This window comes from Natator depressus, chromosome 14 (assembly GCF_965152275.1).
Source record: "Natator depressus isolate rNatDep1 chromosome 14, rNatDep2.hap1, whole genome shotgun sequence".
NCBI lineage: Eukaryota > Metazoa > Chordata > Testudines > Cheloniidae > Natator > Natator depressus.
The window spans coordinates 25481708-25502020 of NC_134247.1; the positions used below are offsets into that span (position 1 = coordinate 25481708).

At 46.7% G+C, this 20313-nt stretch overlaps 1 protein-coding gene across 7 annotated transcripts in view; it reads left to right on the plus strand.

The window, feature by feature from the left end:
- The first annotated feature begins 1884 nt into the window (after positions 1-1884).
- The window catches only part of MYOCD (myocardin), a 92336-nt gene continuing 73907 nt past the window's right edge, over positions 1885-20313 (plus strand). For 4 of the 7 annotated variants that reach the window (XM_074971165.1, XM_074971160.1, XM_074971163.1 and 1 more), the window contains exon 1: positions 1885-2152. In XM_074971165.1, the coding sequence (XP_074827266.1) occupies positions 2098-2152 (55 nt within the window). In that variant the 5' untranslated portion in view covers positions 1885-2097. Of the gene's footprint in view, positions 2153-2568; positions 2838-20313 lie in introns of those variants that run through there. The other 3 variants (XM_074971166.1, XM_074971164.1, XM_074971162.1) reach the window with 2 other exon arrangements.

Genomic DNA, 20313 nt, shown 5'->3' on the forward strand with positions numbered 1-20313 from the left:
CGCATAAGCCATAGACGAGGAAGGCTGGGGGCAACAGGGGCAATAAAGTAAATATGCGTTTACAACGTACTGACGCAGGGGAGACGGGCCGTGCAATTCTGGGCTGCAGATGTTGAGAAATCCCATCTGGGAGTAGCTGGATTCTAGTTCCACCCTGCATGGCTCTGGTGTGGCCCCATCTGAACAATGCCATTCACTTCTGGGCACAGCAATATTACAGCGCAATTGAGCAAAGCAGCTTGAGAGAAGAGCAACAAAGAGGTTAAGGCCTAAGAGGCTGGTGAGGAGGAAACATTAAAAGAGCAAAACGTAGCGTTTAAGGCCGGAAGGGACCATTAGATCATCTAGTCTGACCACCTGCATATCACTGGCCATGGAATTTCACTCAGGTCCCCCTGTATTGAGCCCAACAGCTTGTGTTTGGCCAAACATAAGTAGTTTAGCTAGCAGACTAGACACTAGCAGAGGACGTGATAACAGCGTACTGCTCTGTGAAGCACGTAAACAAGTCCCACAGGCAGAGAGGAATTCTTCAGGGTGAGGAGGAGTGAGAGGGAAGTTTTGGGAGCGTATCAGGAAGTGAGCTGTAATGTTAGGCTGGGGAATGGCCTCTTAGGGAAGGGATGGCAGGGGTCTGTTGCCTTGGACATTCAAAACACAAGGGGACAAAGCACCAGAGAATGTACCATAAGGAACAAGCTCCTTTGAGCCTAGGCCTCCCATCTCTAGCTTCTGATTCTGGGACATTCTTGGCAAATTTTTCACTTCAAAAGTCTCATTCTGGCCAGAGACTAAAAGGAAATCCCTCTTTCTCGACCCTGGGAGCGACTTCTGCCTGTCATCTTTTCCATGGAACAAGCTGTGCAGGGATTTGTATCCACCTCACTGTGTGTTTGCAAAGGCACTGCCAGCTCTGAGATGGGATAGATGGGAATTGGGGAAGCATCAGTATGGCTCCATGTGGCCAATGGCAGTCTCTGTGTTCTGTGTCTTGCATCTCTGTGATGACGGCATTAGTCTGTCCTGAACAAAAGAGTGATTTTAAGCTGCAATAACCTAAGCATATTGCATATTCAGCACCAACAAATACGTCAACTATGGAACGACTGATTTTAGCAAACGTTTTGGGCCTGGATGGTAAGATGGCCATGAAGTTACCAGGAGACTGTGTTTCCTCAAAAAACGCCACTTATCTGTGGTTTATCGGTATCAGAATGAGATCACTCCCGGTGCGTCCTGCATAAACCAACTGTACAGTACAGTCCATCAGCACATCACAAGGAGCCCCAGCAGAACCAGATCGGGATAGCATGCCAGTATGCTGTCAATGGTGCATGCCCCACAGGGACATTTTGACTCCTTAGATGGAAGAAGTCGCAACTTTTATACATCAGAGCGCATACAGAAGCACAATGAATAAATATCTCATCCTGTCCCCCTTCCTGCAGAAGCAGAGGGAGCTCCATGTAATGTCCCTGAAGTCCTTGTTAAGTATCAGAGAATAAGGTGCCCAGATTATTTTCAAGTTGCAGCTATTAAGCCCCCCTCTAGGTGCTGTGCAGTTAAGTCCCATCACACGGAATTCCCGGTGGCTACCTCTCCCCATGCTGGAAAGAGTTAAGCTCTGGGTCTGTTGATATTTCAGAGCTGCTCTGAAGCCGGCTGGCTGAAACAAGGAGCCTCCTGATTGGCCAAGTTCCTGTTGGTAGTAATAAGGATCAGATATCAAACTTCTGTCTTTCCTAAGACCCTTTAGTGATAGTTGCTGCTCCCTGCTAGACTATGACATCAGCCAGGACACCCAGTGATGCTGCTGATAGTAAACTCTGAGCAGGAGGAGGGTCCTGCTAGCTCAAAGTTAATTAGTTCAACCCAGCACAGGGGAGAGCAGTTGGTTTCTGTGGAGGGACAGTGCTGGATGGGACCAAATCTTTTCAAGTCACTTGCTGCTTTCTACAATCCCAGCTCTGAAAGCACCCAGAGGCTCCCAGGAGGGTTGGATGAATCCTGGGGCCCTAGCAGTGGCCAGCTTGTCTCCTTGGAGCCAGTTCATGCTTTAAGTGCGGGGGCTTCTGGATCTGTTCACAGAGAGTCACCATGACACTGCTGGGTTCTGAGCATTCTTTGCTGATTCGGAGCAAGTTCAGATCAGGTAGGGCTAAGCATCAAGAATTTCGTCTAAAGTTTTCTTCTCCTTCAAGCCTCAGCCATACGCTGGTTTTCATTAAATGTTTGGAAGCCGCATGCAAGTAAAATAATCAGGGAGTCATAAAGCTGTCATGGCTTTGCTCTCACAGAGGCTATTCTGCAAATGAAGAAATTCATTTTCCTTCTTCTCTATTACTTTTTAACTGCTTTTTCATTGCTTTCAATTTATGTTTGTGATGTATGTTGGTAAAGCTACAGTTCGCGGTTCTCTTGGCCTGGGCCCTATGGTGAAGGACTGGGTCAGAAATCCAAAAGAGCAGCTGTGAAAAACGACATGCCTAATCTCCTCCATATATTCCAGGTGCTATCCTGTATATACATGCTAGTCACAGACTAGACAGGCCTGACATTTACTCTGACATCCAGGCAGTTGACTTTGTTCCATTAAGTTGTGACTAATTGCATAAAAATGAATTTGCAGAAATGCGTCATTTTTAGAAGTAAAAATAACAAATGGAACATGCAAAATATTTAAAGTGACATCATCAGAGAATAAAACCAGAGCCACACAGCTGAGTGCCACTTTCGGAGGGTTTGCAACTAAAAACATGTCCCACTTTTGTGAGTTAGTGGAAGTCCCAGTGAGGGGCTTCCCAGAGGACGGTCTGCATGAGTGAAGGTGAGTGAAGGTGAACTATGGGACGGTCACTTCTGACTCAGCCCCTCTGCTGGACACTTGTGATTTTATTCATGTTCTATACTTATAATAAATAAGGGGGGTGTATGCGTTTGTGTTGCTCATTCTTTTAACTGACATTAATTAATGTAAATTAACTGATCATAATGCTAGAAAAATGTATTTGACAATCTGCTCTTAGCTTCAATAGCATACAGTTCTCTATAGATCTACTGTACATGTGGACATATAGACAAATTATGTCTGGACTCACCATATATAAAGCCCATTCCAGACCATCACCCACTCTTGTTTTGCCTTTGTGTATGCTGCGGGTAATAAGAAGATCAGAGGCTTCTGATACCAATACTAGACATGTGTGGTGTTATCAGGATCTCTTAGATAGCTGGGTGGTCAATTTAAACTTTGTTTTCTTAGCAAATATGAAGTTGGCAGTTGGTTAAAAATCCAAATGTGTGTGGGGAAACACAAGGGTCCTAGTCTGGCTGAGTTACACACAACTTCGGTCCAGGGCTTTGGTGTGGTTTCCATATCGCTAGGATCTTACACTGCATTAGATTAAGTCATTCCTTAGATTTTGTTGGTATATTATGGTACATTGCTGTTCATTTGAAGGAAGTCTCAGTTTCTAACAATTCGTGCAGCAACTCCAAAGCAATACTGCCACCTTTCTGAAGAGAGGGGGATGGGGATGTGTTCTGTGTCATCACATTCTTTTCAAATGAACCATTATTGTTTTTAAGACTCATTTCTGGGTTATTTGTAAGAGGGCTTTATTATGGAGCTGACAGCAGAATTTCAAAACATATTTTTCAAATGATTCTTTACCAAGTTTAAATTTTATGGGTCTTCACTTCCATAAATTCTCATGTCTTTCAGCAATTTTAATGCAGTTGATTTATGGGTCATTCTTCACGTTGTGGCCTTTGTTCCCAGAACTGCTATTTGGCTGCTGAAAGATACGATGCCGATTTGACCACATTTTGCCTATTTATTATTTTAGTGCAAATCTTCCCCAAATCCCAGCTTTGTGGATGTTCGTTTCTAGCCATGGTGCAGGTGAGTGCATGAGCAGCTCAGGGCCAGCATTAACAACATCCCAATCCCAGCTATTGACACATCACTAAAACTAGGGGGGAAGGAAAAGCTGAATGTCGGCAGAAATCAAGGAATCCTACAGACAGGGCTGTTGTCTTGAGTTAAATTGCCACATAATATGCAATAAAAGAGACAAACTGAATAAATGACTGAAATGATCAATCTCATTTTGGTACAAGTCGTTTATAGGCCTGATCGCCATTTACATTTGCACAAAGCTGGCGTACGGTAGCTGTAAAACACTAGTGCTGGTGTCAGGGAGTAGAGTACTCGGACTGGATTGGGCCTCACACCCACTCTGCACAGGTGTAAATAGCACAGGGGTAAGGCAATGGAGAATCAGGCCCTAATAGGACTCTCTATTGCCTAGGGGTGCTAAGCAGGCAGGTAGCAGGTGTTAGGCTGTGATCATTCCCTTGGGTTCTAGAAGGGATGAAGTATTCTTTGTGACTCGTGATTACGTATGTCTTTATAACAGTTCCATGTTGATGTCGCAAAAGCAGGAGTTTGAATGGATTCTTCCCGTCGCTATATGGTCTGAATTACTGAACTGCAGAAAGGGCTATCACAGAGTTAATGGGCGATGGAAACATGTTATTTATCTGACTGGTGTCCTAATGCCAGAATCCTCTTTCATCTCTGCAGCACATAGCGGGGGCAGCCATCTGATGATACAGACATAACTGTCGCCTTTAGAGTTGTTTGAATCATTTTGACCTATTGATAGCCCATCTCTACTAGTCGCTTGGTTCCATTTTGGTAGCTTCAGTGGGAATCAGGAAAAAAATTAGTTTCTGCAGGCAGGAAGAAATGGTTGGAAATAGTCTCTGTCAGGCCAGGTTCTCTAGACAGTCACTGGTAATCCTCCCTTGAGTCCTGTGCCCAGAACATACATGGCAAGTTTCTCCTCTCCCAGCTGCCTGCAGTGGAGGGGAAGGGCTCAGCACAGCTGTATCATGTGCAGAGACTGCAGCAGTCACCATATAATGCAATGAATAGCTACTCCAAGTGAAATTTGGGAAACCTAACTGTGGTTTGAAATGCGGAATAATCTACACGTCAGCAATTCCAATGTGTTGCAGGCACTAAGGTTTTCTCTCCTCCCATTTCCTAGGAGTAAGAGACAAGAATTTGTGTGTGTGTTTATTTTGTCTATTTTGCCAAAGATAAATACACAAACCTGAGGTCATCCTGACAAATTTTGCAGGAACAATGATTTTTCTTGCTTGCCTGGCTGCCATGTTCTCCTGCAGGCTCCAAGTATCAATGGGATCACATTAAATCAACTGGGACGCACAAGGGGCTGTTCCAGGAACCTTTCTCCCTGAATGTATTTAACTCTTCCCAGAACAAACCATTCATATGGATAGAGCCACTGCTCCAAACCAAATCAGGTGCACTCAGTCATTACTGGAACACCACAGCACAAACTGCACACAAAATCTGATAGCCAGAAAATGCAGAGTGAAACCACCTTAACTCTGATCTTGTTTCTAGATCCCTGCACAGATACAAAATTTGCATCCGCATTCAATCCATGATCAACAAACATGGTCCATGGAAGTGGTTATCTGTGGATATAAAGTGAATATCTGCAGATTTGCATGGCTCTACTTGTTTCCACCTTCCCTGGTCAACCAATGAGGAAACAGATATAAAAGGTCCTTCACTGACAGTACCACAGTACGAGGAATGAATGTATAACATTCTAGACACATCTCAGCGTGATTTGGCACTGATAGTGCCCTAGGCTAACACTGGGTAGCTTGTGGGGTGTGGACAGGCTAAGGTTCCAATGAGCCTCATTTGGCTGGATGAAGTAGATGCAGCAGAGGTTCCAGTCTGCATGTAAAGGCTGAAGAAGTAGGTTGAGACCTCTGGCTTACAATGGAATAGCAGATGAGAAAGGTGTTTTCTCTGCACTGTACATGGATGTGATTCCCCCTGAATATCTGAGTGAATGTATCAAAGGTTAATGGCTGGTATTAGGTGGAGAGAAAAAGTAGATGAGGTATGGTAACTCAGAGCAAGGGAATTTCTGGTGATACTTTGAAGATGGGCAGGGGGACAAGGTCCAGCTTAAGGCTGCTAGTAGAATCTTGACTCGGAATTGCCAGGTTTTTCAAACAATGTGTGTTTCTGTTAAATTTTCAAATAATGTTGTTTAAATCCATGTAAGTGTTTACAGTCAAACCCTATCTTAATTCACGACATTGTTGCCTGAGAGTTCCCTCTGTTTTTATGGAGTATTTAAAAACAGACTTGTGAAAACTCAACGTATGTTGGTTTGTGTCTTGTTTTATCTTAACATGCATCCTGACCCTGACTGGTTTAGCTGATGGATCTAATTAAACCTCTCCAGCAGTGGGTGAATTGCAGGCAAGGGAGAGGGGGTGTGCATCATGGCACTGACAAGGTTAAATGTATTGAGTTGTGAATGGGGAGCAAATGTAGGAGGAGGAGATATTGACTACACTCCAGTACTGAAAGGGTTACACCTGGGGGGGTGGGGGGGCGGGGTGAATGCTCTCAGGAACTTAAAGGGTTAACAATTGCAGTGCCAACAAGTTACACTCTCAGCTCTGCTGAGCCCTGGGAGAGAAGTTGTGGGCTGGACACTCCATAGCAAGGCACCCTGGCTTTCACTGAGTCCAGGGGATCTGAGGGACACGTGTGTCCCAACAAGGCTCCTGAAGGCCCGGACAGCACAGCTCCAGGCCTGCCCCCATTTCTTCCATTCCAGCAGCTTGCAGGGCCAGCTTTTGTCAGCAAGTGAGGGGGGCCAGCACTGGCTGTCATCTCTGGGATCACCTCTGCAGGGAGCGTATGCCCCAAAGAAAGGGAATTTCTGGCACTCTCCCTGCGGAGTCTGGGAGAGCTGCTTAGAAAGTCAAATCACAGCAAGAAAAGAGTGAAAAATAACCCTTGTGCACTGGCTGGTTGTCCTCTCCCTGTGCCTGCCCTTGGGGTTATACCTGATTAACAGTGATCCTGCCAGAGGATCCAAGAGTGGCAGCTGAGCCCAAAGGGATAATCCGGGCAGGCAGGCAGGCGGCCATGGCAGCGGGCTGGGGAAGCTCACTGGGACCTGGGCTGGAGGGATGGTTCCTCTGCACTCTGACAGGGAGGCAGCTGTGAGGTTGACGGAAACACTCTTCCTGGGCGCTGACACATGCCCCCTACAGGCCTTTGTGAAGTCATAAGGATGATCTTGGGCTGGCTCATGGAGCTGGGACAGATTTCTCCCATAACAAAGCAATTGCCTAAATGCTCCTCTGAAGGCCTTATTCAGCCTGACAAGACCTGGCCCACTGCGTGACAGAGATGAGCATTTCACTCTGCAGATCCATTAGCATGTGTGGGTCCCGTGGGAGGGGATTGCAAGGACACTAATCTGTGATTCATGCTCTGCAAGCCACCACCACTGGGACGCTGACTGCTGCTCTCAATCGGGGAATGTTGCTTGGGCCAAAATTTTCAAACATGGGTGCCCAAACTGGTGCATGTGCAAGCCTGGCCCTTGGTCCCCATGCCTTGGTTTCCCCATCTGAGAGCAGGGACAATGACACTTACCTATCTCAACAGAATGTAACTGGCTAACGTGAGGGCCATGATGCTGGCCCTTCTACTCTGTACAAGTGCTCAGTACCATTATGTTAGGCTCCATATTCCCAGTGTACTAGATCCACTACAATGCATGGTGTGTAAATGGCCTTGCCTACTAGTCTGAACTGCCCCAGGCCACACACAAACCAGGAGGTTCATGACCTACTGGAAACAACTGTCCCAGATGAGCCACAGGGCAGACATCTTGGATACAGGAGCTTCTCCCAGATGGACGCCTTCTCCTGGCCCAGTCGCTAGGAGCTGTGCTGAGCTGGGAGCCTTCCCATCTCAGCTGGTCTGGGTTCTGCTGGTCTGGATCAAGGCTGGGATTCTGGCTGAGGGCCTGACCCCTCTTCCCAAGTCATGGGAGCAGGAGCAGATAAGCCAGGCTGAGGTCGCAGGAGCCATGTGGCACTGGTGTGAGCATGGAGTCACGTTCCTGCATGCGCCCTAGTGAGGGGAAGTTGGCACAGGGCTGACTCAGACCCCTGGCTCCGTCACTGTCCCTAGAGAAGCAAGTTCTGCCCACTGGCCATAGCTTGTTTGGAACCTCTTCTCATAATAGTTGATGATGGTGATGAGTGATTGTACCCAGCCCCTGCTCTATGCCAGGCTGTGCTTTTCCTGATAGGCCTCAAGCTGGGAACAGTCTCTACTGCTGAGCTACAACCTACCCAACATAGTCACTGAGACTGGCACTACTGACAAAATCTCCTCAGGCCTGGCCCTATCAGGGGCGTCGATGGCTGAACATTAGCAGGGAACAAGGCACTGAGCCCTGGCTCTCCAACCAGCCAATGCTCTCAGGTAGAACCAGTCCAACTGCAGACACCTTTGGGCACAGCCCCGTTCTGGACATGTTCAGATCCAGGCATTTGGTTCAGCCCATTATGCAGCTTGGGGGCATCTGCAAAATCCCACAGTTCAGATGTTCGGAGCCAGCCTCTCTCTATGCCAGGGGAGAGGTCTCTGCCTATTTATAGGGGCACCATCACCTGGAAAGTCACATATTGGTCTGAAATGCTGTACTTGTTGCAGCTATCAGTAGCACCTCAGATACTTGGAACTGGAAGGATAAAGAGCAAAGACAACCTTGCCCTGCTGCCCAGTTTGGTCCCTTTCCACATTTACCAGCACTCTACATGGAGCCAGTCTCACTGTGCCCCAGTACGTGTCACTTAACTCTGCAGCTTCTCACTTGCTGAAATACCCTTTAGGAGCGTAGACAGAGAGGAAAGACCCTTATAAACACCCAGGAGTGGAGCTTTTAAAAGCAGACATGGGGCCCTGCTGTTTACAGGGGCTCTCTCAGAAATGGGGATGTTCTGATTCAGTTTCAAAACAAGTGCAAGTTAGCTGAATGCCTCTAAACAGGCACATGCTGATGCTCTGCCCAATATGGGACAGAGGCCCTGGCTTCCTTGCACCTGGGAAGGATTCAGAGGTGCTGCAGTAGCTTTAGGTGACTTCAGACTCTGGGTCTAATCCCAGATACCACAGAAAACAGGCAGCATTTTCTGAGCAGTCCAGGGCCTCCTTTGGGAAGCTGCCTCCCCCCCTAATTCCTCCCCCCAGTGAAGTGACATCTTGAAGTGTACCTGTGGCACCTTAGAGACTAACAAATTTATTTGAGCATAAGCTTTCGTGAGCTACAGCTCACTTCATCGGATGCATTCAGTGGAAAATACAGTGGGGAGATTTCTTTTCCACTGAATTCATCCGATGAAGTGAGCTGTAGCTCACAAAAGCTTATGCTCAAATAAATTTGTTAGTCTCTAAGGTGCCACAAGTACTCCTTTTCTTTTTGCGGATACAGACTAACACGGTTGCTACTCTGAAACCTGTCATCTTGAAGTGTGTAGGTTAGAATGCAGATTCCTTTCCAGTGCTGCATGTAGGATGTACAGGTCTGGTTGAATGCTGAATGCAACTTAACAAGCTCCCATGTTAACTCTTTAACCCTCTGCAGTTGGACACCAGCCTCAAGTCAAGAGCTTCTCTGAGGGGCGATGGGGGCCTGAGGAAGCACACTATCTGCAGAGCTCATTGCTACTAGCTATGGATGGCAATGGGAGTTTTGTTTGCTTCCTTGGGGATCTGTTTCTGATGGAAAAGAAAGAGCATCTCAAGCAGAGTCATTCCTCAGCCCCCCATGCTTCAGGCTGGCGAGTTAAACTCTGCAGCAACCCGTGCACTGCCCAAATCCACTCTGCGTCCAGCTAATAAAATACATCGGTGGTGTCAGCTCAGCCCCAAACTGGCCGGGATTTCTCATGTCACGAATCTCGCCCCTTCTGGCCTCTGGTGCCCGGGGAAATCAAGGAGCGAGCAGTACCATGGGAAGACTTGCTCTCTCTTTCCTAATGGCAGTGAGGCCATGCCCAGTTCTGCACTGACGGGTCTATCTGCTGTTCCCTTTTATCACGGGCTTTTCCACCCCTCTGAGCTTACAGTGAGCAGCTCATGCCCTGTGGCTGGCTGGAGGCAAGGTGTGTATCAGAGCTCTAACACAGAGACTATCTCCCCCTTGAGGCTGCTGTCTGTGCCTGGCACTCAGATCTGGCCTTAGGGCTTGAAACAAACTTGGCAGATGATCAGACCAGACCAAAATCACCAGGGTTTGCGGGGAAGGGAAATACAACTGCAGGCTTCAGGTTTCAAACAGGTTTATTCTGCCCCATTGTCGGTCTGATGTCACATAAGACAGGCCTGGCCCCAAGAACATCTCAGCGGTTACCCCGGAGCCAGCAGCAAAATAAACAGTCTCTAGGTTCACCCTGTTTCCAAGCAGCCTGTAAGCCAGGTGGCGAGGAAAGAGTTGGGCTGGTTCACCAAAGGCCCTCTAGTGGCCTGTGTGAGGGAGTTACCGGAAGATGCCACACTGATTAACCATTACTCAGCATCACAGCTTGGAACATGAAACCTTCCTATCCCCGTAGCCTGTGTAAGAGAGTTATCCTGCCCTGAAAACCAGTGCCAGGATTCTCACCCGTGTGTCACAGCTGTTTGGAAGGAGGCTTTTCTCTCAGTCCCTGTGGAGGCTGTTCTGGCTGACCCAGGTTAGCGGGTAGAACGTCCTCTGCACACGTTCAGCCTCTGCAGAGGCAGGGAGGCTGGAACAATTTGTATAGTGGGGGGGTTCTGAGAGCCATTGAACCAAATTGTAAACCCTGCATATGATGGAAACCTCTTCATGCCAGAGAGTGTGGCAGCACCCCCAGCACCCCTAGTTCCAGCACCTAGTTGTAGAGGGGTCTGACACGTTCACCTGGTGACACCTGTTGTGGTGAATGCTCCCATGTATGATAACAGAATATGGACAGGTGGAGCTGTCCCCTTGAGTCTGAGCAGTCTGCTCTTCCTAAACAGGGTCTCTGGGAGATGAAAGTCCTGAGGGCTTGACTCTGTGGTGACTGGCTATGGTGTCTCTGTGACCGGGTGTTGGACTGAGCTGCCCTCCTCTGGGGGGAGAGAGTGGAACCATGGGAGATCTGACTCCCTGTGAAAAAATACTGTGTGATCATGTCATTAAACCAGGCAATCCAGTCTCACTTTGCTATTGACCCATGAAAATAATTCTGCCCTTTTAACAGCCCTTACCATCGCATGAGGCCGCTGACACCACTGGGCAATTGAACGAGCTGAGATTTGACCCAGCCCACAACCAGTGGATCCACAAATCAACTGACGGACCTAACTGCCATGTTAGTGGCAAAGCCCAATATTTATGCACCACTGAGAACCTCAAAACCCACCTTTCAGCCGCCAAGTAGGCACTCAAATTCCTGAGGCACCTCCATTTCTGCCAGCAAAGTCCCTGAGGTGCCTACATTCCGGCTGGAGCACATGTGCAAAGCCTCCTAAGTCCTGACGCCGCTGAGCTGCTTGGAGCCCCCGCTCACGCCTAAGTCCCAGTGCGTTGTCAGACTAGGCTCTCCTCTTCCTGTCTTGGCTGTGGGGCTGTCACAGAGTCACAGGATCTGGCCTATGCCCAGCCTGTAACCAGTCTCCTGGGAGTGACCCCTGTAGTGGGTTGGGCCCCAAGGACCCACACTGTCCACAGGGGCAGGCCCGTGGCCTCCACGACTCTGGAACTGGGCTGTCGGCACCAGTAATTCCTGTCTCTCTCCGTGGCTCCCTGCAGCGACTCACCCCAGCCAGATTCCAGCGGGAGGCTTGTACTGTCCCCTTCAGGGTGCGGGGCTCTCAGTGACTATTACAGCGACACAGGCAGCCTTGGTTAGTCCTTTGCTAACCTTTATTAGTCACCTGGCTGCAGAATCTGCAAGTCCTTAGGTTAGCACAGAGAGGCAGAACTAAGTTACACTATAGTTCATTCTGGTTAGCCCAGAGCCCAGCCACGCTGTTGTGAACCCCATGTTCAAGCGCTGTCTCTCTCTCAGGTGGACCTCCTTACTTCCTAGGTGAGGGAGCCCAGACTCCTTCCAGAAGCCAACCCTTTATCACCCACCTCACACCTTCCAGTCCTTCATCACTCGATGATTGCCTGTTCTGTTCATTCCCTCTGAAGCACCTGGCACTGGTCTCTGTCAGATGACAGGGTACTGGGCTGGATGGACCATTGGTCTGACCCAGTCTGGCCAGTCTGATGTTCTTATGTCCTTTTTTCTTGAGCTGGGGTCTTTGCTCAGCTTCTCTGCTGGGAGGTGGGGAAATCCATCTCCCTCTGGGTTGTTGGTTGCTGGATGTCAGTGTCCTGGGGCTTCGGTTTGCCACGGGCTTCTCAGATTTTCAATTGATATGGGGTCAGTCTTGGCCAATCCTTTTCAATGACCTGTTCAGGCTCAGACAGGTAAGGGAAGTACTCACAGCTATCTCTCCTAGCTTGCCCTGAGAGCAAACTTAGTCCTTTTCCCCACACTGGGAAACCATGCAAAATTTAGGGGAAACTGAGGCATATTTAGGACTTGTGAAAATATTACAGGAAATTCCCATTGTGTCAAAGGGGCCCAATCTGGTAGGTGTTCTCAGGACATGCCTAACCCATACAAAGGGGCACACTCAAGACTGGTGGTGAGGGCACTCTCCCCGGAGGTGGGAAGGGAAACCTGTGTTCCAGTCCCTGTTCCAATTAATATTTAAGCATTTATACACAATGGTCCAGTTTTAACAGGAGAACTTGAGAGATATCCACCTTAGCCTCGTGGCCAGGGTGCTCTCCTGGGATATGGGGGAGCTGGATTCAAGTCTCCTGCTCTAAATCAGCAGGCAGGGATTGGAAAACAGGCCTCCCACATCCTGGGGGAGTGGCCTGACTAGCCAGCTCTGAGGGGTGAGTCTCTCTTTCTCTCTCTTTCCCTGTAGGAAAGGACTGACCTCTCCAGGCTTAGGCGCTTAGCTCCAAGAGAGGCACAACTGTAAATCCCAATCGAGTTAAGACACCTAGCTGCCCTAGAAAGGAGAAGGGTTTAGGCCACACCCCTCTCCTCAACATTTCCAACCGGCTAGCTTAGTCAGCTCAGCATGCTGGCTTCTGTGCATCCCATGCTTAGGCACCTCACTCTCCCCTCTCTGCAGCTCATCAGCAGGGTGCGTCCCATTGGCAGAGTTTATATCTTCAGTCCAGGTCTCTACGCTAGACCTACAGGAGTAAATGTTAGCCTGGGCTTGGACTAGCAGCTAGCAGGGACTGTGGCACACACGTTGCCAGCAGATTGCGTGCTGTTTGTTAGACAGCAGCAGAATGCTGGGCATCCTGGATTCTCTTCCTGAGTCTGGACAGGGAGCGTGGTCTAGTGGTTAGTTATTATACACACGGTAGCCAACCATATAGATTTAGCATGCTCAGTGTGGCTGAGTCTTAATTGTGCTGGATTGGACACCTGAGTTGTCTTCCTAGCTTTGTCCCAAGTGGCTTTGGGCAGTCTCTCACTTAATTTATTTGAAAAATGGTGTCGCTGATACTTGACTATCTCGAGAGCTGGCATATGAGGCTTTGCTTAATTGTGAAGGCTGTGAAATACACAGAAATATAGTCAGCAGTGAGAAGAAGAGGTGACATTTAAACTCACTGGTAGCTGACTGCTCTCGGCCCCCTGCTCACTTGTTTGAGGCACATTGCCTGCTCTGGCACAATAGGGAGGCTGATATACTGGAGCAATCCCCAGACTTCAGCATGTGTGGGAATGGTGATAGGAAGTGATGAAACCTCTTCATCTGGGATATTTATAACTGAACTGGACAGAGTGCAGAAGGGACTGGTCTTGCAGTGTCCTCTGAGGGTGTTCTAGGTAACCTTATGAGCCTTTTCCACCTCTAACTTCTCTTTTTGTGATTTGTGATCTCATGAGACAGGTTTTACCCACAGGCCAAACCACAATTATTTACCAGTAACTGGGACTCTCAGATCACAAGTTAACCCCCTTCCCCATTGGTGTCTAAACCCCTGTGTGACATTTGGGTGCTGGGGAGCTAAGATCATAGAATCATAGACCCCTGGGGTTAGAAGGGATTGCAGGGGTCATCTAGTCTAACCCCCTGCCATGATGCAGGATTTGTTGTGTCTAAACCATCCAAGACAGATGACAAACCAGCCCGCTTTTGAAAACCTCCAGGGAAGGAGCTTCCATGACCTCCCTAGGTGTCTGTTCCATTGTCCTACTGCTCATACAAGTAATACATTTTTCCTGAGATTCAATCTAAATCTGCCATGCTGTAGTTTGAACCCATTGCCTCTTGTCCTGCCCTCTGTAGCAAGAGAGAACAACTTTTTCCCCATCTTTTTTATGGCAGCCTTTCAACTATCTGAAGACTGCTATCATGTCCCCGCCTTAAGCTCCACTTTTCCAAACCAAACATACCCTGTTCTTTCTGCCTTTGCTCATATACCTTCCACTCCATCACTTTGATCATCTTTGTCACTCACCTGTTGTTCTTTTCCAGTTTCTCCACATCCTTTCTTTGCATTGGTGACCAAAATTGGACACAGTACTCCAGCTGAGGGCTAACCAGTGTCAAGTAAAGCTGTACTGTCACCTTCCATGACTTGCATACTATGCCTCTGTTAATGCAACCTAAAATTGCATTTGTTTATTTTGCAACAGCATTGCATTGCTGACTCATGTTATAGTTGTGATCCACCACTACTCCCAGATCCTTCTCAGCAGTGCTGCTGCCAAGCCAGTTATCCCCCATTCTGTATTTGTGCATTTGGTTTTCCTTCTCTACGTGTAGCACCTAACATTTGTCTTTGTTGAATTTCATTTTGTTGTCTATACACCAGTTCTCCAATTTATCAAGATCCCTTTGAATTTTAGCCCTATGCTCCAAAGTGTTGCAACCCCTGCCCCCCTTGTTTGGTGTCATCTGCAAATTTGATCAGTAAGCTCTCTATTCCTACATCCAGGTTATTAATAAAGATGTTTAACAACACTGGACCCAGAACAGATCCCTGTGGAACCCAACCTGAGACCTCCCTTTAGTAGTTAATTAATTCCATTAATAGTTACTCTTTGTTTGCGGATGTTTAACCACTTAATGGTAGTTCCACAAGCCCACATTTCTCCAGCTTACCTATCTGAATGTCATGCGGGACTGTGTCAAAAGCCTTGCTGAAGTCCAGATATATTATGGTCATTGCATTCCTCCTATCCACCAAACCAGTTACCCTGTCAAAGAAGGAAATCAAGCTGGTTTGGCATGATTTGTTCTTCGTAAATCCATACTGGCTGCTAGTGATCACCCCTGCATCCTCCCAGTATTCGCAGACTGCACGTTTTATACGTTGCACTAGTAGCTTCCCAGGTTTTGAGGTCAGGCCGACTGGTCTATAGTTCCCCAGCTCCTCCTTTTTCCCCTTTTTAAAGATGGGCACGTTAGCCCTGCTTCAGTCTTCCGGGACCTCTCCTGTCATCCATGAGTTTCCAAATATTATTGCCATTGTTTCCGAGATTTCTTCAGCTAATTCCTTCATTACCCTTGGGTGAATAGCATCCGGCCCTGTTGATTTGAATTCATTCAAATTGGTTAGAAGATCTCTGGCGTGCTTTTTATTTGTCCCAATCTGCATCCCTTCCCCTTTATTGTCTGTGGTAACTTTGCTGGTCATCCGATCACATTATCTTTTGTGAGAAGACTGAAGCAAAGTAGGCATTAAGCAGCTCTGCCTTCCTATTATCTTCCAGTACCAGCTCACCTTCTCCATTGAGCAGCAGACCCACACTGTCCTTAATCTTCATTTTTTGCCTGACATATTTGAAGAACCCCTTCTTATTTCTTCTAAAATTCCTTGCCAGCTGTAACTCATTCTTTGCCTTGGGTTTCCTGATTTTGTCCCTACACGCTCATGCAGTTCCTACGTATAGTTCCTCGATGACATGCCCCTCCTTCTATTTCTTGTATGTATCCCTTGCGGTTTGTAGATAGCTAAAAAGCTACTTGTGCAGCCACATTGGCCTCCTGTGGCTCTTCTTATCTTTCCTCTGCGTCAGAATAACTTGATGTTGAGCCTCTAGAATAACATCTTTTAAGAACTACTAGCCCCCTTCTATTCCTTTTCTTCCTAATTGGTCTTTCCAGGGGACCTTGCCTACTATTTCTCTGAGTAGGCACTGTACTGGGTGTAGTCCGGGTACCTCATCCTGGGCTAAGTACCTGCAATGGGATGTGAGTTCAGGAACATGGGTGGCAGTCCGGCGATATATACAGGATATTGTAGACTCAACAGGTAACCTGAGTTTTTGTCACCACACTTATTGCTTAGTGCAGCTATGGACCATCCAAGCAGACAATAGGTAGCTACAGCACTGTACTCCCTGCCAGTGGATAAAGAGCAAGTGATTACCCTTGTACTTCTTCCTCACCAAAGTATCAAAGGGGCATTCTCTGCCACAACTAACACAAGTGCACCCGCAGTTGGGAGCCCTGTAGCAGCAGCATTGGCAGTATTCAATACACATGTAAGAAACAGAAAGAGGTTTCCAAAAAAGGCAACAATTACCCATGGCCATAAGAAAATAAGAACAGCCATATTGGGTCACAACAATGGTCCATCTAGCCCAGTATTCTGTCTTCAGACAGTGGCCACCAGGTGCTTCAGAGAGAGTGAACAGAACAGGGCAATAATTGATTGATCCATCCCTGTCATCCAGTATCAGCATCTGTCAGTCAGAGGCTAAAGGAACATCCAGAGCATGGGGTTGAATCCCTGACCATCTTGGCTAAGAGACATGGATGGACCTATCCTCCATGAACTTATCTAATTCTTTTTTGAACACAAAAAGAAAAGGACTACTAGTACACCTTTTCTTTTTGCGAATACAGACTAACACAGCTGCTACTCTGAAACCTTTTTTGAACGCAGTTATACTTTTGGCCTTCACAATATCCCCAGAAATGAGTTCCACAGGTTGGCTGTGTGTTGTGCGAAGAAGTACTGCCTTTTGTTTGTTTTAAACCTGCTGCCTATACATTTCATTGGGTGACCCCTGCTTCTTGTGTTATGTGAAGGGGTAAATAACATTTATTCATTTCTCCACACCATTCATAATTTCATAGATGTCTATCGTATCCCCCCTTAGTCACCTCTTTTCCAGGTTGACCAGTCCCAGTCTTTTTAATCTCTCCTTGTATGGAAGATTTTCCGTATCCCTAATAATTTTTGTTGCCCTTCTCTGTACTTTTTACAATTCTAATGTATCTTTTTTGAGATGGGGTTACCAGAATTGTATCCAATATTCAAGATGTGGGCATACTATGGATTTATATAGTGGCAAAATGATATTTACTGTCTTATTATCTATCCCTTTCCTAATGGTCCCTAACATTCGGTTACCTTTTTTGACCACCACTGCACATTAAGCAGATGTTTTCAGAGAACTGTCCACAATGACTCCTAGATCTCTTTCTTGATTGGTAACAGCTAATTTAGACCCCTTCCTTTTGTATGTATAGTTGGGGTTATGTTTTCCAATGTGCATTACTTTGCCTTTATCAACATTGAATTTTACCTGCCATTTTGTTGCCCAGTTATGTGAGATCTCCTTGTAACTCTTCGCAATCTGCTTTGGACTTAACTACCTGAGTAATTTAGTATCATCTTTAAACTTTGTCACCTCACTGTTTACCCCTTTTTCCTGATCATTTATGAATATGTTGAAGAGCACTGGTCCCAGTACAGATCCTTGGGGTACCCCACTATTTACTTCTCTTCATTCTAAAAACTGGCCATTTATTGCTATCCTTTGTTTCCTGTCTTTCAACCAGTTACTGATCCATGAGAGGACCTTCCCTCATATCGCATGATAGCTTACTTTGCTTTAGAGCCTTTTCTGAGGGATCTTGTCAAAGGCTTTCTGAAAGTCCAAGTACACTATATCCACTGGATCACCTTTGCCCACATGTTTGCTGACACCCTCAAAGAATTCTAGTACATTGGTGAGGCATGATTTCCCTTTACAAAAGCCATGTTGACTCTTCCCAACAAATCAAGTTAATCTATGTGTAGTAAAGAACAGATAATCTAATTTGATGATCTCCTCAACAGCACAGAGGCTGTCACACTGGGGGTGGGACCACTCTACTGTGTCCTGGAAAGTTTCATCTTTGTACCTCTCAGTTTTCCTTAGCTCCTCCAGTTCAGCCACTCTGGTCTCCAGAGTCTGTACTCAGTCTATGAGGGCCATGAGCTGCTTGCACCCAATGCACACATACACTACCTGCCAACAAGGCAGGTAGTTGTACATGCTGCATTCAGTGCAGTAAACTGGATAGCCCGACTGCACAGTTGCACTTCTGCCTGCATTAATTTTATTCTTACAGGTTTTATTTGGGGTGGGGGGGGAGGACATTATTGGCCTAAGTGTATAGAATGTTGGGTGTATCTGGTTTTCACTCTCCCTCTCTAAATTCTGTTGCAAAACTCCCCTGTTCGCTAGCTCCTCTGGCTTTTTAAATCCCCTGTGTGACGGGTTCCCCCTGGAGTGCCACCTGGAACTGGGGTACCACTGAGCCCTCTAACTCACCAGCCTGGGCTCCCTCTCACACTGTACTGCTGTGACAAATTGCAGACCTGCTCCTAGTCCTACTCTTCCACCAGCATTCACACAGGTAGGGACACACCCAGCTAAGTTACATGCAGGCACTCTGACCAGCTGTTGAATGAACCAACAATAGAGAGGCTACAGCCAAAATAACCACCAGCTTCCCAGCCTAGGACCCCAGAGCTGTCAAAACCCTAACCACTATGAATTTATTATCCAGTTCACCTCCCCCTCAATGTGGAGAGAAAATGCAACAGCCCCTGCCCCTTGAGCTGAGATTCCCCAGCACTTTACTCCAAACTTTATTAACTACAAAAAGATCGATTTTAAGTGATTGTAAGTGATAGCAAACAGATCAACGCAGATTACATAGCAAGTAAACAAAAATGCAAACTAACCTTAATGTATTAGAAGGATAGGATTTGAATTAACAATCTCTAGCCCTGACTGATGATGCAAGCAGGCTGCAGATTCTCAAGGTACAAGCTTCACTTTCTTTGCAGCTTGGGATCCCCAGGTTTTCATACACAAGCTAGAAATCACTTTAGTCTGGGTCCAGCACTTCCCTCAGTTCAGTCTTTGCACCTCAGGTGTTTCCAGCAGGCCTCTTGTGTGGGGAGTGAAGAACAACAGATGATGTCACTCCCTACCTTATATAGCATTAGCATATGGTGGGAACCCTTTGTTTTAAACTTGGTTCATGGAAAAATACTGACATCCCAAGATGGAGTCCAGAGTCATGTGGCCTGGTCACATGCCCTTGCATACCTCAGGAGGTCATCTGGTCCAGTCCCCTGCACTACCGGCAGGACTAAGTATTATCTAGACCATTCCTGACAGGTGTTTGTCTAATCTGCTCTTAAAAATCTCCAATGATGCAGATTTCACAACCTCCCTAGGCAATTTATTCCAGTGCTTAACCACCCTCACAGTTAGGAAGTTTTTACTAATGTCCAACCGCAACCTCCCTTGCTGCAATTTAAGCCCATTGCTTCTTGTCCTATCCTCAGAGGTTAAGAACAACAATTTTTCTCCCTCCTCCTTGTAACAACCTTTTATGTACTTGAAAACTCTTCTCATGTCCTGTCTCAGTCTTCTCTTTTCCAGACTAAACAAACCCAATTTTTTCAATCTTCCTTCATAGGTCATGTTTTCTAGACCTTTAATCATTTTTGTTGCTCTTCTCTGGACTTTCTCCAATTTGTCCACATCTTTCCTGAAATGTGGTGCCCAGAACTGGACACAATACTCCACTTGAGGCCTAATCAGTGCGGAGTAGAGTGGAAGAATTATTTCTCATGTCTTGCTTACAACACTCCTGCTAATACATCCAGAATGATGTTCACTTTTTTTGCAACAGTGTTACACTGTTGACTCATATTTAGCTTGTGGTCCACTATGACCCCCAGATCCATTTCTGCAGTATTCCTTCCTAGGCAGTCATTTCCCATTTTGTATGTGTGCAACTGATTCTTCCTCCTAAATGGAGTACTTTGCATTTGTCCTTATTGAATTTCATCCTGTTTACTTCAGACCATTTCTCCAGTTTGTCCAGATCATTTTGATTTTTAATCCTATCCCCCGAAGCACTTGCAACCCCTCCCAGCTTGGTATCATCTGCAAACTTTATAAGTGTACTCTCTGTGTAATTATCTAAATCATTAATGAAGATATTGAACAGAACCGGATCCAGAACTGATCCCTATGGGACCCCACTCGTTATACCCTTCCAACATGACGTAAATCACTGATAACTACCCTCTG